At 35.4% G+C, this 20,310-nt stretch overlaps 2 protein-coding genes across 8 annotated transcripts in view; both read right to left on the reverse strand.

Annotated features, from left to right (window-relative positions):
• Window positions 1-4,266: 4,266 nt before the first annotated feature.
• Window positions 4,267-20,310, reverse strand: part of LOC107761698 (uncharacterized) — a 33,128-nt gene continuing 17,084 nt past the window's right edge. For 2 of the 7 annotated variants that reach the window (XM_075225642.1, XM_075225640.1), the window contains exons 3-5: window positions 18,320-18,408; window positions 8,605-8,728; window positions 4,267-8,126 (exon numbers count right to left, since the gene is read on the reverse strand). In XM_075225642.1, the coding sequence (XP_075081743.1) occupies window positions 6,861-8,126; window positions 8,605-8,664 (1,326 nt within the window). In that variant the 5' untranslated portion in view covers window positions 8,665-8,728; window positions 18,320-18,408 and the 3' untranslated portion in view covers window positions 4,267-6,860. Of the gene's footprint in view, window positions 8,127-8,604; window positions 8,729-16,254; window positions 16,907-18,319; window positions 18,409-20,310 lie in introns of those variants that run through there. The other 5 variants (XM_075225644.1, XM_075225641.1, XM_075225646.1 and 2 more) reach the window with 3 other exon arrangements.
• LOC142166096 (putative late blight resistance protein homolog R1A-10) lies at window positions 4,303-6,267 on the reverse strand. The gene is made up of 4 exons (XM_075224514.1): window positions 5,598-6,267; window positions 5,100-5,554; window positions 4,544-4,960; window positions 4,303-4,320 (listed from the first exon to the last, which is right to left on the reverse strand). Exons 1-4 carry the CDS (start codon window positions 6,265-6,267, stop codon window positions 4,303-4,305), a joined length of 1,560 nt encoding a protein of 519 aa, XP_075080615.1.

Raw genomic sequence — 20,310 nt, forward strand, 5'->3', positions numbered from 1 at the left:
CGACACACACCCAATTCATTTTAAGCATGTCAAACCTCCTTTTTTCCTACACCCCCGAAAAGGAGTATAAAAGAGTTTTTTTTCAACTTAAAGTGACAATCGAAACGGGATTATTTATTTATTAAACTCAGAGTCGCCACTTGGGATAATTTATGGTGTCCCAAGTCACCGGTTCAAATCCCGAATCGAGGAAAAGATTGACTCTGTATTGCAGTCTGCGAACATAGAAATCCGGGTAAGGAATTCTGTTAACCCGGGAGAAGGTGTTAGACATTTTCGAGTTCTGTGGTTCTAGCACGGTCACTCAACTGTTATAATTGGCCTATTTATTTGAATTTAAAACGTCTTTGAAACCTATGTGCATTTTAACCTTTGAAAACCGCTTTTACTTATTTAAAGAATTAATTCAAGGTTATTAAAAACATATCGCAAGCCACGCTACATGAAATGCACCCGTGATTCACGATACGTTCTATTTAACCTTGTTGGGAATTAGAACCGGGTCACATAAAATGTACACCCAGATTTTAGTAGTAGCCATGATAATTATATAATTAGCAACATGTTAGCTAACGAATAATAGACGGAGGAAAAAAAAAACTATAAACATGAAAGGAACGAGAAAGGGTTGTGATTTTGCCCTTAGCATTAATTACTCATTCCAAATCATTTTTCAAATTCATTAAGACTATATACCAATTAATATATGTATCATGATAAATTATGCACTTAATTTATTATTTTTTAAAGGGTATATAAAGTCAATAATGAACAAGTAAGAGTGAACAAATAGCATATTTCAATAGTTATATAGATGTCAATTAATATAATCAAAATTAGCTCCGACATGTTACCGGACACGTTGAGAAAGTGGTCAAAAAATGAATAGTTAAGTAAGAGAAAATTAAGTGGGCGTATGGACATAAGAATTGTAAAATTTCGGGAAAAAAGTAAAAAAAAAAATTTAAGTGAAATGGATATTTGAAAATTAGAGCTGTGTTTGAATATGAATGCAATTTGGAGCTGTTTTTGAATTTTTATGAGTAATTTGAAATGAAATTTTTGAAAAACAGCTTTTTGGAGTTTTTTAAATTTTCGAAAACTTTCGAAATTCAACTTCAAGTGAAATTTAAAATTTTCATAGACAAACACTGATTCCGAAAAAGTAAAAAAAAAATCTGAAAAAAGTGAAAAATTTCTTATGGCTAAACGGGCCCTAAGTATGCAGGCAACCTAATGTGTGAAGTTGAATCTTGGAACAACAGTAAAATTATCTATGTATGATATATAGGTTACAAGTTTGAGTCGTGAAAATAGTTGCTAATATTTGTATTATGGTAGATTGTCTATAGCATACCCGTGGAGTACGATTTTTCCCGAACTCTCTGCACGTCTTACGGAGAATATGTGCACATATGTGCTCTGATGGAGTAAGCATATGCAAAGCATTGGATATACAAACCATTATTAATCCTTGTGCTATTAATCACATGGCATTTGCTACAAAATACGTGAGCTTTGTTGGTATTATTAGTTAGAGACCAACACAATATATTGGGGGTAGGTATTAAAGGATACATCTATTAATTGTGAAAATGTGTCATCCAATTTTTAAGGATATATGGATTGAAAAAGTATTAGTTATCTTGTTGAGTCTCTATAAATACCTATTCCATATGTAAAATTTAGCACTTAGATTTTCATCATCCTCATCATTACACTTCTTTCTAAAGTCTCGTGTCACTTCATTGTAATTTTTCTATAAACGCAGTTGTAATTTTTTCCCAGGAAAACCATATCAACTTTTCACTTTATGTGCATCTGTATGTTGTGTTTTGGTTCTACACACTTTATATTTTAATATGGTTTTTCCTGAATTGCATGTGCCGATCCACACTCGGAACATCTTCTGGTTTTCAACTGCTTGCTATTTCAAAGATGGTTATAGAGCATATTTATACTGCAGTTTTGCATGTCTGATGTTACTACAGCTTACTAATGATACAAGGATTCTTGTGCAAGTCTACAGCTGTATATTCAAATAATAACATGAAAATAGCACGAGCTAGTCAGTTTTTGGACCGGTAATTGAACAATAGTCAGCGTTTGCAAAATCATTGAAAAATAGGCACTATTTTGCTGCAACACGAAAAGTTCAAGCATAATATACCGGAAATTGGAGCACTTGTGTATGAACTTCTAGCATATTATGCTGGAAGTCCAATATATTATACTGGAACTCCAGTATATTATGCTGGAATATTTTTTGCATTTTGAACAGTGTTTTCGTTTATATTTATCTTTACATGAAAAGTGGCTAAATTTCGATTACTTTTAAAACTGTGGCTATTTTTCAATTACTACTTGTAAATTTGACTATTTTTGAATTTCACCCAATAATAACCCTCCAAAGCAACGACAAACTGTTGCCAATGTTTTTCCAATGTGAGACACCGATAATATGGACAACAGTTCTGCAGTAAAAATTACAAAGACTATAGAGAGTGTATAGAGAGTGACAAGAACTGAAGAGAATCTTGTAACTTCTAAAAAGGGCAGACCAGTGCACAAAGCATCTCGCTTTCACACAAGGTCCAAGGAAGGCCGCACCCTAAGGGGGTGTAATGTAGGCAGTCTAGTCTACCCTGACGCAAGCACCAGCGGCTGATTACACGACTCGAACCCGTGACCTATAGGTCACACGGAGATAACTTGACCGTTGCCCAAGGCTCCCCTTCAATCTTGTAACTTCCGTTGAAAGAAAAACCCATGCATTACTGTTAACAAACTCAATTAGTACTAAAGTGAGGACAGGTGTTGTGAACAGAGGCGGACCCAGGATTTGAAAGTCGCAGGTGCACTTTTCGATTCAACCAAAATCTGCTTGTATATTGGGTGTTCACTACTAATATATCACTATTTTCTAAAGACATATACATGTATACATGAAATTTTTGCCGAACTTTACGGGTGCCGATGACCCCTCTCTGTATAGCATAGGTCCGCTTCTGGCTGTGAGAGGAACTTACAAGCATCACGTACAACAACAACAACAACAACAACAACCCAGTATAATCCCACAAGTGGGGTCTGGGGAGGGTAATATGTACGCAAACCTTACCCCTACCCCGGAGGGTAGAGAGGCTGTTTCCAGGAGACTCTCGGCTCAAAAAAGCAACAGGAGACGATATATTAGTACCATAAAAATGCATAATAAAATAACAGCAATATAAGAGATATGAAATACAGAATACGAAATACGAAATAGATGGCTGGTATAGTAAAAACTAGCAGGTAAAGCCCTGCATCAATGGACGAGCAATGACATTCTTAGTCTAACTCCTAACTGGCTAGTCTCACTCTATTGTGCTGTAGAAATATTCACAATTTTTCCCTAATCTACAACCTTAATGCTCGACCTCCATAATTCCCTGTCAAGGGCCATGTCCTCAGTAATCCTAAGTCGCGCCATGTCCTGTCTGATCACCTCTCCCCAATACTTCTTAGGTCGCTCTCTACTTCTCCGCGTGCCCACTACAGCTAGTCGCTCACACCTCCTCACCGGTGCATCAGTGCTCCTCCTTTGAATGTGCCCGAACCATCTGAGTCTTACAAGCATCACATAGTCCAAGCAAATGTGTATCATCTTTTTTTGACTGGTGAATGTATATCATTCTTTTCAATAAACACTGAATTAGGCAAAGGGGAAACTGTTTCTGTTGCTCTTATATTCGCTGCAAATGCATTACCTCCAATCGGTCACTTGTATTAGAAAGAAATTCAGAGATCATACCATCTAATAGACCGTCTAAAGCACTAAGATATCATCTATGGCTACAGATAGATGATGCTTCATTGTCTACTTCCTAAGTTGATCATCGTATCACAGTAAGTTAATTCTTAGTGTTAAAAATTCTTTTTTATCTATCTGCTGAAAATTTTATCTCTTCTATCTGGACTATATTATATTAAAAAAAGGACAGCCCAGTGCACTAAGCTCCCGCTATGCACGGGGTCCGGGGAAGGGTGGACCACAAGGGTCTATTGTACGCAACCTTAGCCTGCATTTCTGCAAGAGGCGATTTCCACGGTTCGAACCCGTGACCTCCTGGTCACCAGGCAGCAACATAGGTTAATATGTCATTTGAAGAAAACTTCAAACGTTTCAAAACTACATGGGAAAAAGCAGCGATTTGAGATTTTTTGCATTTTAAAGTGGCAAACAGAGTTGTTAATAGAAGAACCATAGTCAGAGTAAGAAGCAAATAGAAAAAATTGGAACATACATGATATACTTATTTTTCAGGATAGTTCTGCTGTCTACACACAAAAGGGAAACAAAAAGAAATTGAACAGATCGAAGTCGTAGTAACACTTGATAATCAGTTACTGTATTAACCACAATGGACAAAAATAATATAAAAGGAAATTAATGTACGAATAAAGTTAATACATTCGTATGACATACTCACAGAGATTTGCCCAGATAATTAAGGACCTACCATGACCCATCTCGCGCATGCACTCAGGAGTAGCACTTTACCTCAAGCTTGTCTTCTCCCGTCATATCTGCAACATATTCCTTAATCCTTATGGCTGAAACTTCAAGTTGGCGGCTGCCCAACAGTGAGATATACTTTAATGAAAAAGTATCACCAAAACTGTCCGGGATCTCCGTAAGATCAGTACAGTCTAGTATTTGTAATTCCTCAAGCACGGGAAAGGATTCCTCTCCATTAACCTTCCATTTAGAAAAAGACACCCTATCCAATGTCAGCGATTTGAGATTCTCGAAGGTGTCTTCTTCTTCCATGTTCCATTCTTTCCCCTGGATGATTGCTTCTTCTAGACTCAGGTTTTGAAGGTTGGGCAGTCTCGCAATTCTTGACAGTGAATTGGATGGCAGAGCAAAGCTCCCCAATACAAGTTTTTTCAAGCTTGAAGGGAAGTGAAAATCACACTGATGTATACATGGGCAAAAATATGTGTGAACTTCTTCAAGTTCATCAAGGATATCCAATCTTGGAAAACAAATCTGCTCTGCTGAACAAAGCCAGGGTTCCTCAATGGTGAATGTAAGGCTTCGAAGGTTGGGAAACCTTTTGAAAACATCCTCTCTGTTTCCCGAAGAGGAAACCATACAATATTCTCAAATTCTCTAACTTTAAGTCCTCTTCTAATACTGTTGATTCATCAGTATCCAAATCAAAGACCGAACAACTATCCATGCTCACATGTTGTAACTTTACAAGACTCCAAATACTAGGTGATAGTACCATGTTTGATCCCTGGTTATCCACCACAAGAGTTTCCAGATTCAAGAGGTTTGAAAATGACGGAGGAAGAGCTTTTGCCTTCATCTGAATTTTTAAGCACCTTAAATGAACAAGCATGCCTATTTCATTCAGCAAAGAATACGTCAATCTTATTTTGTGCAGCTCCAACCTTTTAAGAAGTCTCAAGTGTCTTAGGTGACAGTTGTAGGAAAGATGAGTGTGCTTCCCATCAGAAACCTTCAAAGAGAGGAGGCGTTTAACATAAGGATTTTTCTTTTCTGGATTGAACAGGACAAAATTTTCATCCAAATGAAAAAGAACGTCGGTCATAACGAATGATCATTGCACGTGGCACCCGTTCTGAAGGAGGAGACGGAGCACTTGAACTTATGAAATCAAACAGCTGTTCCTCTCTAGCTTTTATTAAACAAAAATCATGCACAAGATCATGAATTCGGCAACTCGATGCCCTAGCTCTCTCATCGGAAACTATTACCAAGCTACTGGAAATTAACGCATCCAAATAAACCTCCACTACTTCTTCCACACTTTTCATCTCAATCTGTTCCAATAGTCCTTCAGCACTCCATAAATCTTTCAATTCAGATATTTCAATATATTCATCCTTTGGATAGCTTGCAAGGTAAAGCAGGCACGGCTTTAAGTGATCTGATAAATGGTCATAACTAAATTGTATAACCTTCATGAATTCAAAATAGTCTAATAAAATGGAATTCAAACTGTTTAGAACTTCACACCACAAAGCCTTGTTCTTTTCTTCCGTTGCAATTACTCCACCAATCAGATGAAGTACCAACGGATGCCCGTTACATTTTTTGGTTATTTCATATCCAACATCCAATAGTTCATCAGGGCAAATTTCTTCTCCGAATACCTTTCTCTGTAATAATTCCCAACTTTCTTCTAGATTTAGCAATTCAAGCCAAAGAGGATCACTGTAGTGTTGTCCATAAAAAGCCACTTTCTTCATTCGACTTGTTAAAATAACTCTGCTTCCTTTCATAAATTCAGGGAAATGTCTTGTTAATTCATCCCATGCTGTAGTATCCCACTAGTCATCCAAGACAATTAGGTACCTCCTTCTATATAGCTCTCTTTGAAGCTTATCACCAACAACAAAATCCTCACTGAATTTTGCATCTGAACAACAAAATCTCTTGGTCGACTGTGCACCATGCATGAACATCGAAATGATTAGCAATAGACTTATTATTATATACTCTGTAAGCCAAAGTAGTTTTTCCAACCCCTGCCATGCCAATGATCGAAATGACATCTAGTGTTGCTGGTGCACTAGTGAGCTTCCTTATTATCCAATTTGTCTCATCCTCAAACCCAATCTGAACTAGCTTGTTGGGAGAGTTTACGACAATAAGACCCTTGTTCTTTTGGATCTTCTTTGATACCTCTTCTTTGATAAGCTTGATCTTTTCTATGTTACCCGGAAGTGAGAAGATAAGTTGCAAGAGACCGTGATCTCTGACAATAATTGAATTAATGGCATGTTCTGCCTCATATGCCACATCTAGAATACGAGTCCAGAGATCTCTGTTCAATTCTTGCTCAACATTCGTGAAGAACGGTCTTATGAATTCTAGGTCTTTCTTTCAGCAGTCCAATTTCTTTCTTTATTAAAACAACCGAATATGCATTGGAATTGAGCAAGTCATTTAAGCTTTTGAGTAGAAGAGTCATGAAGAGTGGTCCGTCACTCATGGGGAAGCTTAGTTGAGATGAGTCTTCGGGGGCTTTCTGGAAAACATGCTTGAGATCTTCCTTCAGTAGTTTAATACTCTCCAGCAAGTCTAGACTGCCACAGTTTGTTTCACTGGTATTCACTTCACCCCTTGATTTCTCTTCTAAGTTGCAAACAAGAATGGATACCTCCCTGGTAAGTGCTCCAATACGTGTCAAGAGATCGAACAATTTGTCGTGATGAATAAAGTCCTTGGGCATATCTGTGAGAATAATCAATAGCAACTCTATCACGACATGAACGTTTCGAGCTGAAGTGCCAGCAGTAAGAACAGCTACCATGTGCTCTTGCAGATGAATCAAATATTCTCTAAGAATGTATGGAGAGGCTCCTAGGAGCTCCTTAAAGAAGTGTCCAACTTCTGTTGACTTTGAATTTGTAAAATTTGTAGAACATATATGCATAACTTCCAGTTCAACAGGAATAATCTTCACAAGTAGATCAACTAGCTTGAAATTGAGTTGAGGGACACTAAGTTGATCAGTCAAAAGGACAAAACAGAAGTGTCCTACTCTCTCAGCCATAAGTTGAAATTGAGGTAAGACGTATTCAATTGTCTCATGCTCAATGCAACCATTTACTTTTAACCCAAGGAAATCTCTTATATTGTTGCACACATTTTGAATTATCTCGTATTTTGTCTTCAACTCCGCACAGTGCTTGGGAAGATCACAGAGATTCAAGAGGAGCGATTCCAAAAGTTCAACCAACTGCTCCTCAGTCATGGTGACCCTTGATTTAGAATGATGTGGTGAGCTGATACAACTTTTGATATTTTCCAGGACGCGAGGAACGACATGATCCATGTCATATTTAACCAGCAAGTTATCTCCACTTTCATAGAAAACTGACCGAACCAGATCATCGACCCGTTGTACTTTGCGAGACATTTTCGCATTGAAACCATCCAAATTGGAACAAGAAAGCTGAAGAAATGTTGACATAAATGTCAGCTCCAATTTCAGCTTTTCAATTTGATACATGTCAAGAACAATTTGATCTCGTCCATTCTTTAACCTCTCTATGAAATCCAGAAGATTGAAAATGTCCTTGCGAAGTACATAAGATGAGACCTATCAAAAGACCAAATGTATTAATTTAATATCAAATTTTCAAAGCTGCAAATTTGTCTGACAAATTTTACTATGCATTGTAGACTGGCAACTAACATAGTTGTAGAGGGCTTTGCTTCAAAATACAAAGCAAGCGTTAAAGAAAAAAACGAGTATTTCCAATAACCATACATTGAAACACTTTTACCTTTTTAATGATTTAGTAAATAATCTCAATAACCATTTTCTGGAAGAAGAGATGAATAAAGGTAACTTTCAAACATACATATAAAACAACCTCTTGCATATTTAACCGAGGATCAAGAAGCTTTATATGTTCAGGTGCACAATTAAAACATGCCTTTGTTCGAATGTCTAAATGAAATATACTGGCAAATTTAAGGGTCTTTTGACGTATTTCCGCCTTCTCTTGAGGATTATATGAATAATCATCCAAGCCAATATTGGTTTTAATACGTATAGGTATTGTATGACATACCGATGAGTTGTTTCCTTCCCCTTTCTCTGTTTCTCCTTCATTTTGTTTTCCTCTTTCCATTTATGTAATTCTCACTAGTCAAGCCAAAGTATCTTTCCTTTTCCTTCCTTTCAAATTTTCAAGTCTGATGTACAAAAAGTACACAAACCTTTATTAGGAGAAGTAGAAAAAAAAAACACAAGAACATGAAGGAAAAAGCATAAAGTATATACAGCCAGATCTACTTATCCTTATATAACAACCATTCACTATAAAAACCATATTTTTCTCATAACCGATTTTTATATTATGTCATAATGTATGTCGTCTAAAACACTACTTCACTATAGCAGCCAAAAAATATCGGAACAAACGAGACTGGTATAGAGAGTTTGACTTGTAGCACGAAACAATTCACCGCAGATATAGCCAGACTTCTCAAACAAAACAAAAAAAAAAGTGGAATGACCATAGTACTCCCAGCCCAGTTACAAAAATATTACTTTTTCATCTATTTTAACACAAAAAGATTTTCCTCTTGATGTACTAAGATAATAAATTATTCATGCAGTTTTTTGCAACACTCCTCAAATTTATAAAAGTTTCAAGATAAGCTAATTATAGAACTGAATTATTATTATTACTATTATTTTATCTTGCCTATAGTGAAATATGTATATATATACATGTGTGTGTATATATATATACACTTAAATAATTGGATATACAATTAGGAAAAATATTAATAATTTTTAATATTATTAATTATTAAAAGTGGGTATTAGTAATTATTAGTTAAGAAAAAAAGAAGAAAAAAAAAGAAGTAAACTTAAAGCCCATAAAAGGGGCTATTGTCAACAAAAGGCTTAAAAGCCTTATAATGAGAATGACGTATTTCTCGTTCAGATAGGCGAAACGGCATAAGCTTGTTTCGAACAAACAAAACAAGAAGAAAAAAAGAGGCGGAGAACACAGACGTTCGAAGCAGAGGCAACCTGAAATTGCTCGAAAATCCTAGGGTTCTTTACAAACCACTAATCCTTGAACTTGGGTATATAAAATTCCCTATTGATAATTATCCTACCGTGGTAATAGGTAGAAATTGAATAGTTAATTCCCTTCTTCCTCTATATCAACAATAAATTTCATATTTAGGTGTAGTACTTTAAAATTGATTAAAATGCACTGGTTGTTGTAGAATCGATTGTTTGACTGGTGTCAGTTGGACTGGGGCCTACGTATTGGCTCGAGAAGTTTTGAGGTGAGTTGATATAACCCTTTACTAAAGTGGTTTAACTTACAAAAGCACACATACAAGGTGTTTGATGAATTGCTTAAAAGAGTTTATCTTTATTTAATTAGAGCGAGTGAGTACCCATTAATTTAGAATTGTTCTAGCAAAAGTTTAGATGATCTATTATGCTATATGTGCTTAAATTTTCAGATTTTTGTGTTATTCTTATATGCTATTTTCATGTTGAAGATTATGAAGAAGAAAGAGTCTTTAGAAATATTTTTATATGTTTATTTCATTCTTATGCCATGCTTTACATTTAAGGGCTATATGTAATGCTGCTCGGTGGGCCGGGCCTGAACCGGACCGGACCGGGCCCGCGGTCCTAACGGGCCTGGTGGGCCTGGTGGGCCGGTCCTGGGTGGGCCGGTCTTGGTGGGCCTCTGAGCCCGTCACGGGCTGGTCTCCATGGTTGAGCCCACGAGCCCGGGACCGTTTGGCCCGGGACCGGCAGGCGGGCCTGGGCCGGTCCTGGCGGGCCTGGCGGGCCCAACGGCTATTTTAAAAAAAAAAAAAAAAAAAAAAAAATCAAACGGCCATATTTAAAATCTAGCCGTTTGGGCTGAAAATATGACCGTTTTTTAAGTTAAAAAAATGGCCATTTGGCCCCCAAACTTTATTTTAACCCCAAACTTTATATAATTACACTTTTCCCCATTTCTCAACTATAAATACCCCCTCATTCTTTCATTTTTATTCACCAATTCATCAATATCTCTCAATATCTCTCAATCTCTCTCAATCTCTCTACTACAATTACTTAATTTATTGTTGAAATTTCGTGAAAAATTGTGAAGTTGTTGAATTGAAGTTTTCAAGTGTTCAACGATTTTCAATTTTCAAGAAGTTGTTCGGCAATCCGGTAAACTCGTTTCAACTCTTACGTTTTTATAATATATTTTTGTGTGGTTTAGTTTGCATAATTATAATTAATATGGCATTTACTTTGAAAAAAATGTTTGGTAAAGGAAAAGATAAAACCGGTGAAAGTAGTGGCCAACCAACTACCCTTCCCCGGCTCCCCGACCTAGAAAAGATAAGCAAGTTGAAAGTAGTCGCCAACCTAGACGTCCTCCTCCTTCCGTAATTCTTGATAGTGATCACCCTTGTTTTCAATTTACCGATAGTGAATTTTATCATAATGTTGCACCAGGTGATAGATTAGATGATGAAATTATGAATGCTCTTTATCCTAATGAAACCATCTTAGAAAATAATGAGGAAAATGAGGATGATGATGAAACTCAAGCACCGGATTTAGATGATACACCTACTAGTCCTCTTAATAACCCAAGTGATGCACCGGTCGACCCACCTGTAGAAACTCCTACTTTTAATAGAGAACCTGCTAAACGCTTAGAAACATCATTAGTTTGGAATTTTTTTACTCAAGTAAGAGAAAAAAATAAGGCTAAGTGTAAAACTTGTGGGAAATTAATGTCGCATAAATATGTAGGAGACCGTAGCGGCACAGGTAGTTTGACTAGGCACATAAAAACACACCCTAGAGATAAGGCTAGATTTTTTCAAATGAAAGCGCATCTAGAGGGGACAAGTGTAGATTCTGCGATTAACCCTAGTACAGGTTCAAATCTAGTTCAACCAGGAATTAACACTGTCACTGGAGGTATTTTATATTACGATCCAAATAGAGATCGTGAAGAATTAGCAAAGATGATTACTGTTATGTGCTTACCTTATACTTTTGCTTCTAATCCTAATTGGGTTCATTATATTAGAAGAGTGTTTAATCCTACTTATAAAGGTTGGCCTCGCGCAACAGTTAAGAGTGATATTTATAAATTCAAACATGAATATGAACAATATTTGCGTTATTTATTTACTCATATACCTAATCGGATTTCTATTACTACTGATATTGGTAGAAGTGGTAATGATTGTGATTACCTAACTGTTACAAGTCATTGGATAGATGAAGAATGGATAATGCAAAAACGCATAATTGCATATAGAATAATTAATTCGCGTCACACAGGTAAATTTATAGCTAACACTGTTGCAGATATTTGTAGATATTTTTGCTTTAGCGATAAAATAATGGCAATTTCAATGGATAATGCTTCTAGTAACACCAGTGCTATAGGCATGCTTACAACAACACTAAATCCTGCATTTACTAATATTTTCCATGTTAGATGTATTTGTCATATTTATCATTTAATTGTCGGTGATGGTATGCGAATATTAAACATAGAAATTGAAAAGGTTAGAATGGCTCTTAATTGGCTTTTTTATTCAAACCGTAGAAGTAGACTTAGAGAGTATTTTAAAAAATGTGATGAATATGGCCTTAGAGAAAGAAAGGTTCCTAAACCTTGCCCGACTAGATGGAATTGTATGTACGAAAGTTTAGTAGTAGCATATGAATATAGAAACCCAATTAATGCAACGTTTAATTCTCGGGTAGGTGGTGAAGATGATGATGAAATGCTTACCACTCAAGATTGGACTAATGTTAAAATTCTTTTAGATTTTTTAGAACATTTTCAAATTGCAACAAATGCATTTTCTGGGCAATATTATCCTACTATTTCAAACTGTTTAGTTTATATTGCAGCACTATCTGATTTGTTTGTTGAATTTAGTGAGGGTGGGGATATTTATGAACTTGCTATAAATGAAATGAAACAAAAGTTTAAAAAATATTTTTTTCCTATCCCTCCTATTTATGGTCTTGCTGCAATGCTAAATCCTACAATGAAATTGGGAGGTCCTCATTTTTGGTATTCAAATATTTATAAGGCTTTAGATCTTTCAAATGAGGAAATTGCGACACTTGCAGATGCAAAAGCTTCAATTAAGATTAACGCTCAAACAGTTTATAATGCTTATCAACTTGCCTTAGAGCATGCTAGGCCAACTATTCCAACCCCTACTTCGTCTAGCTCACAATCCTCTAAAAGAGTTGCGGGCTTAAAAGCTCTTAAATCTTGGACGGAGTTCAGGGGTCTCAAGGTGAAAATTATGATGAAACTTCACATCTAAATGAGCTTCAAGTTTATTTGTCTCAGGGACTTGAAAAGGAGAATCCAGACGGCTCTTTTGATCTTTTGGAATGGTGGAAGGCAAGGGAAAAACATTTTCCTGTTCTTGCAAGGATGGCTCGGGATATTTTATCAATTCAAGCTTCAACTGTTGCATCAGAGAGCGCTTTCAGTCAAGCAAGACTGCAAATAGGTGATCATAGAGCGTCTATGAGGGATAGCTTGGAAAAATCAGTATTGTTTAGAGATTGGATCCGCTCGGAAAGAAGAAACTTTGGAATTGCAGAAGCACAACCGGCGATAGATGAAGCTTATGAAGAAATGATAGCGGAACTTACGGAGGATTCGGCTTCGCCCGGAAGTGGTGATGAACAAGCTTCTTTTCCACCACCACCAACGCAACCTCCTCCGAACCTTGAAGGATTTATGAGATTTGTTAGAGATAATACATAGAATAATATGTAACTTGTATTTTGGCACATCTTCCTTAGTTTTTTTCCTTCTAATGGTGGTATTAGTACCTTGTTGTGCTCATTCCATTGGGGGAAGGATGACTAAGAAAGATATGTCATTTTTTGGTAATAAAATTTATTGCTTCTACCCATGAGCTTCTTTTCGCAATATTTCTTTGTCTATACTTAGAATTATTTATATGCTACAATATATACATAATATACAATATATATACTACAAGAAAATATATTTATAAGATACAATATATACATAAGATACAATATATATACTACAAGAAAATATATAAGAGAATATATATACATAAGATACAATATAATATACTACAAGAAAATATATTATGCTACAATATATACATAATATACAATATATATACTACAAGAAAATATATAAGAGAATATATATACATAAGATACAATATAATATACTACAAGAAAATATATTATGCTACAATATATACATAATATACAATATATATACTACAAGAAAATATATTTATAAGCTACAATATATACATAAGATACAATATATATACTACAAGAAAATATATAAGAGAATATATATACATAAGATACAATATAATATACTACAAGCAAATATATAAGAGAATATATATACATAAGATACAATATAATATACTACAAGCAAATATATTATGCTACAATATATACATAATATACAATATATATACTACAAGAAAATATATTTATAAGCTACAATATATACATAATATACAATATATATACTACAAGAAAATATATAAGAGAATATATATACATAAGATACAATATATATACTACAAGAAAATATATTATGCTACAATATATACATAATATACAATATATATACTACAAGAAAATATATAAGAGAATATATATACATAAGATACAATATAATATACTACAAGAAAATATATTATGCTACAATATATACATAATATACAATATATATACTACAAGAAAATATATTTATAAGCTACAATATATACATAAGATACAATATATATACTAAAAGAAAATATATAAGAGAATATATATACATAAGATACAATATAATATCAAGAAGTGATATTTATGCATGACAATTTAGTGTTTTACTATTGTTTTGTTATTTTCTTTTTCGTCAAGCACTTTAATAATTAGATATACATATATACTACATATTAATATAGCCATGATACTACAAGAAATTGTCTTTAAAAAAAAAAAAAAACCCGCTAGGCCCGCGAAGCCCACGAGCCCGGCCCGTTAAGCACAGGACCATGTGGGCTTAGGCCCGTCACGGGCCGGTTCCACCCATTAGGCCCACGAAGACCGGGACCGCCAGGCCCGGGACCGCCAGAGCCCGGGACCACGAAGCCCGGGACCGCGAGGCCCGGCCCGTTAGGCCCACTAAGGCCCGGGCCCGGGACAAAATACAGCCCTACCAATATGAGCATGTACATAATGTTCTATAAAGAAAAGATTTAGACTTGAAAAAGTCACAAGGAAGAAGTTTTAGAAAGAAAAGATTTTTGGGGAGTATCCGTTATTCTGAGAAGGGGTCATCGTCCAGGCCGAGGGTCCTGACCAAGGCGTTGACTTCCTGAAACTACTTGTGCCAAAGTAGGGAGCACACGAGCCGAGGGTCTCGTTGCTGAGAATTTACTTAGCCATGCTAAGGTATGATACATGAGCGCTGAGAACCATGAAGCGAGTGGCACCTCGTGGATTGGACCTATTCGATCAGGTTGGGATCGAACCCGTGCCGATCACACGGTGACTGAGACAGAATTAAGTCAGGATAGTTGGAACTCCCAAAGTATAAAGTGAAGTAATTTTTTGTAAAGAAAGAAAAAGAAAAGAATTTCTTTTAGAATATTCGTAAATTGCTATTATGCAATTATTTTAGAATTATTCTTATAAGCTTTATGTTTTACATGCATTTAGAACATTTGCTCGTAATGTATATGTTATTAAAGTTTCTCCTCCTGTTGTTGGGGCTCACTGAGTACAATAGATGGTACTGACGTTCTCTTTTGGGAACCTACGTTGGTCTGCGGTACAACGTAGGAACCGGATTTGCAGGCGAGCAGGTTACGAGTTAGGACTTCCTTCCCTTCCAGTGATATTGGTAAGCTCCGCTTTTGTTCGTGGAGTATTCTTAGCGTCATTTTCATTTAGCTATTTCTTTGTTTATCTAGAGAACTGACCAGGAAATCTCATGTCCTGAGCAGTGCGTCAGTTTATCAGTAGAGGCTTCATAGACATAGTCATTGGGTTGAGATTCATATGTTATTTTATAATAACTTAGCAATAATTCAGTAGTTACTATGAATAAAGTTTTGGAGTTGATTTATTTAAATATTTGAATTAATCAAGAGTATTTGGTTAGAGTATTGCTTTGTTGCATATAAAGTGTGGAGCTATAATAGGTTGAATAAGCAGAGATGGTTCGCTCGATCAGGTTTAGTGATCGAGTGCCGGTCTCGGCTTGTTTAGAAAATGGGTCGTGACATTTTTGATCCTTGAAACATTGATCAAGGTCAAACATCTAATGGTGTGTAATAAGCAATTATTTTGATAAACAATAATTTTAGATGCAGTTAGTCTAAAACACCAGAAATGTCAATCTTATTTAGGCTGAAATGAGTTGGGTCAAGATGACTAAGTTCAACAAATGGGCGGATCAATCACCAGACCAACCTTGGGCGGGTTAGAGTATTTTTTACCATGACTTTTCCAACACAGCTAAATCTGTTGTTGATTTGAGATGCCAGTGTGCTAGTATATGATTAATTGATCAATAAAAGAAAGAAGAATCTTTGTTACAGTATATCTTTGAGTCGGAAAACAAAAACCCTCGTAAATTTCAAATAGAGAACAACAGAAATTAAATAAGAGATGTTCAACATAACCATACCTTTAAGTTCAGCAAACCAAGATTAAGTTGTTAGAAACACTTGCTTGCTTGAGAAATAATTGAAAAAAGAAAGATTTGTGAGAGATTTTAGTTGAAGTAATTGGCTAAGGACAATTTGAAAGGCCACCAATAGAAAGAAGAATCATATACAGATTGATAATTCCATGATTAACATACAAGTCAATGACTAATGAATTGAAGTCTTTTTTAAAGCTAATTCAAACGGGTTCGAAGTGTAGTTTGGTGGAATGGTAAAGTTGCTCACTGATGCTTGTATATTAGATTAGGTTGCCCGTTTGGCGGGGTATATAAGAATAGTGCGGAATAAGTTGTATTAGTAATGCATGGATTAGTAATGTATGTGTTAGTAAGAATAGTGCGGAATAAGGTGTATTAGTAATGCAAGCATTAGTTATGCATATATTATTTCTTATTTAATGTTTGGTGTGGTGTATTAAAATTATAATGCATTGCATAATTTTTAAGAAAAATAGTTGTTTACAAAAATACCCTCCATATTCTCTAGTTTTAAGGGACTTTAAGGATAATTTTGTCTTTAACCATACTAATGCATGCATTAATAGCTTTGATATTACTAATGTCATGGTTTTCTATGCATTACTTATACATAGGATAATACCAAGTATAATGTATAATTAATACAAATATTAATTACACACAGGTTGAAAAAATGTACCAAACAAAGTATTAATAATGCATAAAGCTGATGTTTGTATTATTTTTTCTAATATCTCCTACCAAACTAATGATACAGCTTCCTCAAAACTTGGGTAAAAACAAAATGTTTCGTGCACCAAATAATCTTTTTTCCAATAATAGGCAAAAACATTGGAGATATAGGTTGTGTTTGGTATGAAGAAAAATATTTTCTATTTTTCAATTTTCCCACGTTTGTTTGGCTTAAATGTTTTGAAAAATATTTTCCTCATGAACTCATTTTTCTTCAATTGGAGGAAAATATTTTCCCTACAAAGAGAAGGAAAAAAATTTCTCAACCTTCCCCACTCTATTCCCCATCCACACCCCACCAACCCCACCCCAACCCTCTCCCTCCCTAACCCCCCACCCTCGCTCCCTACCCCACCCTAAATAAAAATGTTATTAATAGTACTTTTTTTTCATGTTATAGATAGATTTTTTTTTCATTTCAACAAATGAGTATTTTCTTTTTATGATATAAAAAAGTATTTTTTTTCACTTTAACAAAACAAAAATGTACTTCCTTTTCATAATGTAGAAATGGTATTTTCTTTTATTTCAATAAGTGATTACTTTATTTTCATGTTGGAGAAAAAGTACTTTCTTTTTCAACCAAAAAAGAGTATTTTCTTTATAGTTGTGGAGTATTTGTGTGAATTTTTATAAGAATAATTAAATTGTTGAAGAAAATAGAGTCCTGAAAAAGTTGAGTATTTGGGGAGAGGGGTGGGAGAGAGGACTTGGAGAAAGGGGGTGAGGAGAGTAGCATAAAAAATACTTTCCACTCTCTAACCAAATACTAGAAAATATTTTGCGGAAAAAGTTTTCCACTCACCAACCAAACAAGGGAAAATAAGTGATAAAACCACTCATTTTCATGAAAAAATTTTCTATGGAAAATATTTTCCTTCATACCAAAACTTTTATACATCCTTGTGCCATAGATCACATGATAGTTCCAACATAATATTGTTGAGCTAGAGTGTCGGCTAGGGGTTTGGTCAAACCCATTAGCTTTCACTTAAATTATATATTTATCTTAAAAATCCATGAAATATGTATATATTTTTAATTTAAAACCTAATAACTTAGAATAACTAGAATACTGAACCCATAAACTTCAAATCTTGGCTCTGCCTCTATCAATCCAAGTCGAACCCTATCGCAACATTTCTGATTCCTATTTAGTATTTACAATGTCAAGTGCCCGAACTTTGCATTCCTGCTTGATTTGGCTGATGACACTTCAATTTAGTATTTATGCAACCAACTTGTTATTTAATTTCACTGTTGTATATGGATATCACACAATACAAGATAGAAGGGGTTTATGAGAGAGACTCACAGAGCTAGAAGAAGGACGACAGAGCCCATGGCTAGTAATGGGTGATTTCAACACTATATTGTATGCTGAGGATAGACACTTTGGGGATCCTGTACAAGAAGCAGAAGTTAGAGATTTTAGAGAATTTTTGTTTGACACTAGTATGACTGAGTTACAATACACTGGTAGGGACTATACTTGTGACAAACAACAATGTGTATAGTTGGATTGATAGAGCTATAGTGAATGCAGAATGGATTAACTTATGGCCAACTTAAAAAATTATAGTGATGGAGCCTTTCTTTTCAGATCATTCCCTTTTAAAACGTACTACTGAAGGGCGGCAGGCGAAGTGTAGGAAATATTGGGTCCACCCATAAGGGGTGCTCTAAGGCCCAATAGGGTTATTAGTTAACCCTAATATTTCCTATATAAGTACACTTAGTGTGTACCCTAAAGATACTACTCTAAGCAGTATTTTTCCTATGCATTCTCTATCAATCAAACTAGGGTTTAGACTGTGGAATTGGAGGTTGCTCCAACACACCGCCGACCAGTAATTCCAGCCACGATTCATCCGTTTTCGCTTCCGCTTCATGAAGAACAAGTAGGTTCTCGTTTTACGATTTACGCGATATCTAATGTGTTTAGATTATCGCGTGTTCCTTCAGGAAGGGTGCTAGGCCATTCAGATTTTTCAATTGCCTAGCAACTCTCATCAAGACTTGTTACCATTAATCAAGGATTGCTGGGATAGTATTGGTACAAATGTGTGTATGAGGCAGATATGGTATAAGCTCAAGGAGGTGAAGCAAGATATGAAGAAGTTGAATAGGACAATATACGTGGATAGACATGAAGCTAGAAGAAATAAGAAAAAATCTCGAGGTGGTACAATAACAAATGGGAACTCAGCTGTTACACGCCAACTTAATAGAAGAAGGAGTTGAGATCACAGTTAGAGAAATGGGGAGCAATTGAGGAGAGTATATACAAGCAGAAATCTAGAATCAAATGGCTTGTGTTAGGAGATTCTAAGTTCTAACTCTACTTTTTCTTTGTTAACATGAAGAACATGTGTAGGCAAAACTCCATTAGGAATTTACAGTCACTTCAAGAGGGATTGCTACATACTGAAGCTGATATAAAGGATGAAACGGTGGTTTTTATAGGAGTCTTCTGGGCACACCATAATTAATCCTACAGTTATTCAAGATGGGGTTGTACTTAACAGAAATCAGCAGAAACAATTAATTAGTCCGATTAGTAGTGAGGAAGTAGTTCAAGCACTTAACAGTATTGATGATACTAAGGCCCCGAGTGTGACGGTCTTAATGCATATTTCTTCACGGAAGCCTGGCCAATTGTAGGTGATGAAGTTACACAGGTTGTGCTACACTTCTTTTGATACAAATGAGATATTTAAGTCCATAAATTGCATGTCAGCGACATTAATTTCCAAGGTCAAGAACTTCAATTGTCAAGGACTTTAGACTTATATCTTGCTGCACAACAACATATAAAATCATCTCTAACATCCTAACCAGTAGACTACATGGAGTTATGGATGCTCTTGTTGATAAGTGTCAGTCAGCTTTTGTCCTAAGGATAGTCATTACAACCAACATTATTATGGGGCATGAACTAGTTAGGAATATGGAAGAAAGGGTTTATCACCTAAATGTATGATGAAGCTAGACATGCAAAAGGCATATGATTTCTTGGAGTGGATGTTCATAGAACAAATACTTATTGGGTTGGCCTGTTCTGATAGATTTGTTAAATGGATCATAAGTTGCTTGAAGACATTGTCTTACTCTATTCTTGTTAATTGGAGGTTGATTACACCATTTGATTCCAAGAAGAGCCTGAGGCAAGGGGATTCACTATCCCCTTCTTGATGGAATATTTAACTAGAGATTTGAAGACCCTAAGACAAAAATCGGATTTTAACATCCACCCTAAATGTAGTCAAATACAGATAGTGCAATTGGGCTTTGCTGATGGCCTTC

Source organism: Nicotiana tabacum, chromosome 11, assembly GCF_000715075.1.
Source record: "Nicotiana tabacum cultivar K326 chromosome 11, ASM71507v2, whole genome shotgun sequence".
NCBI classification, from domain to species: Eukaryota; Viridiplantae; Streptophyta; class Magnoliopsida; order Solanales; family Solanaceae; genus Nicotiana; species Nicotiana tabacum.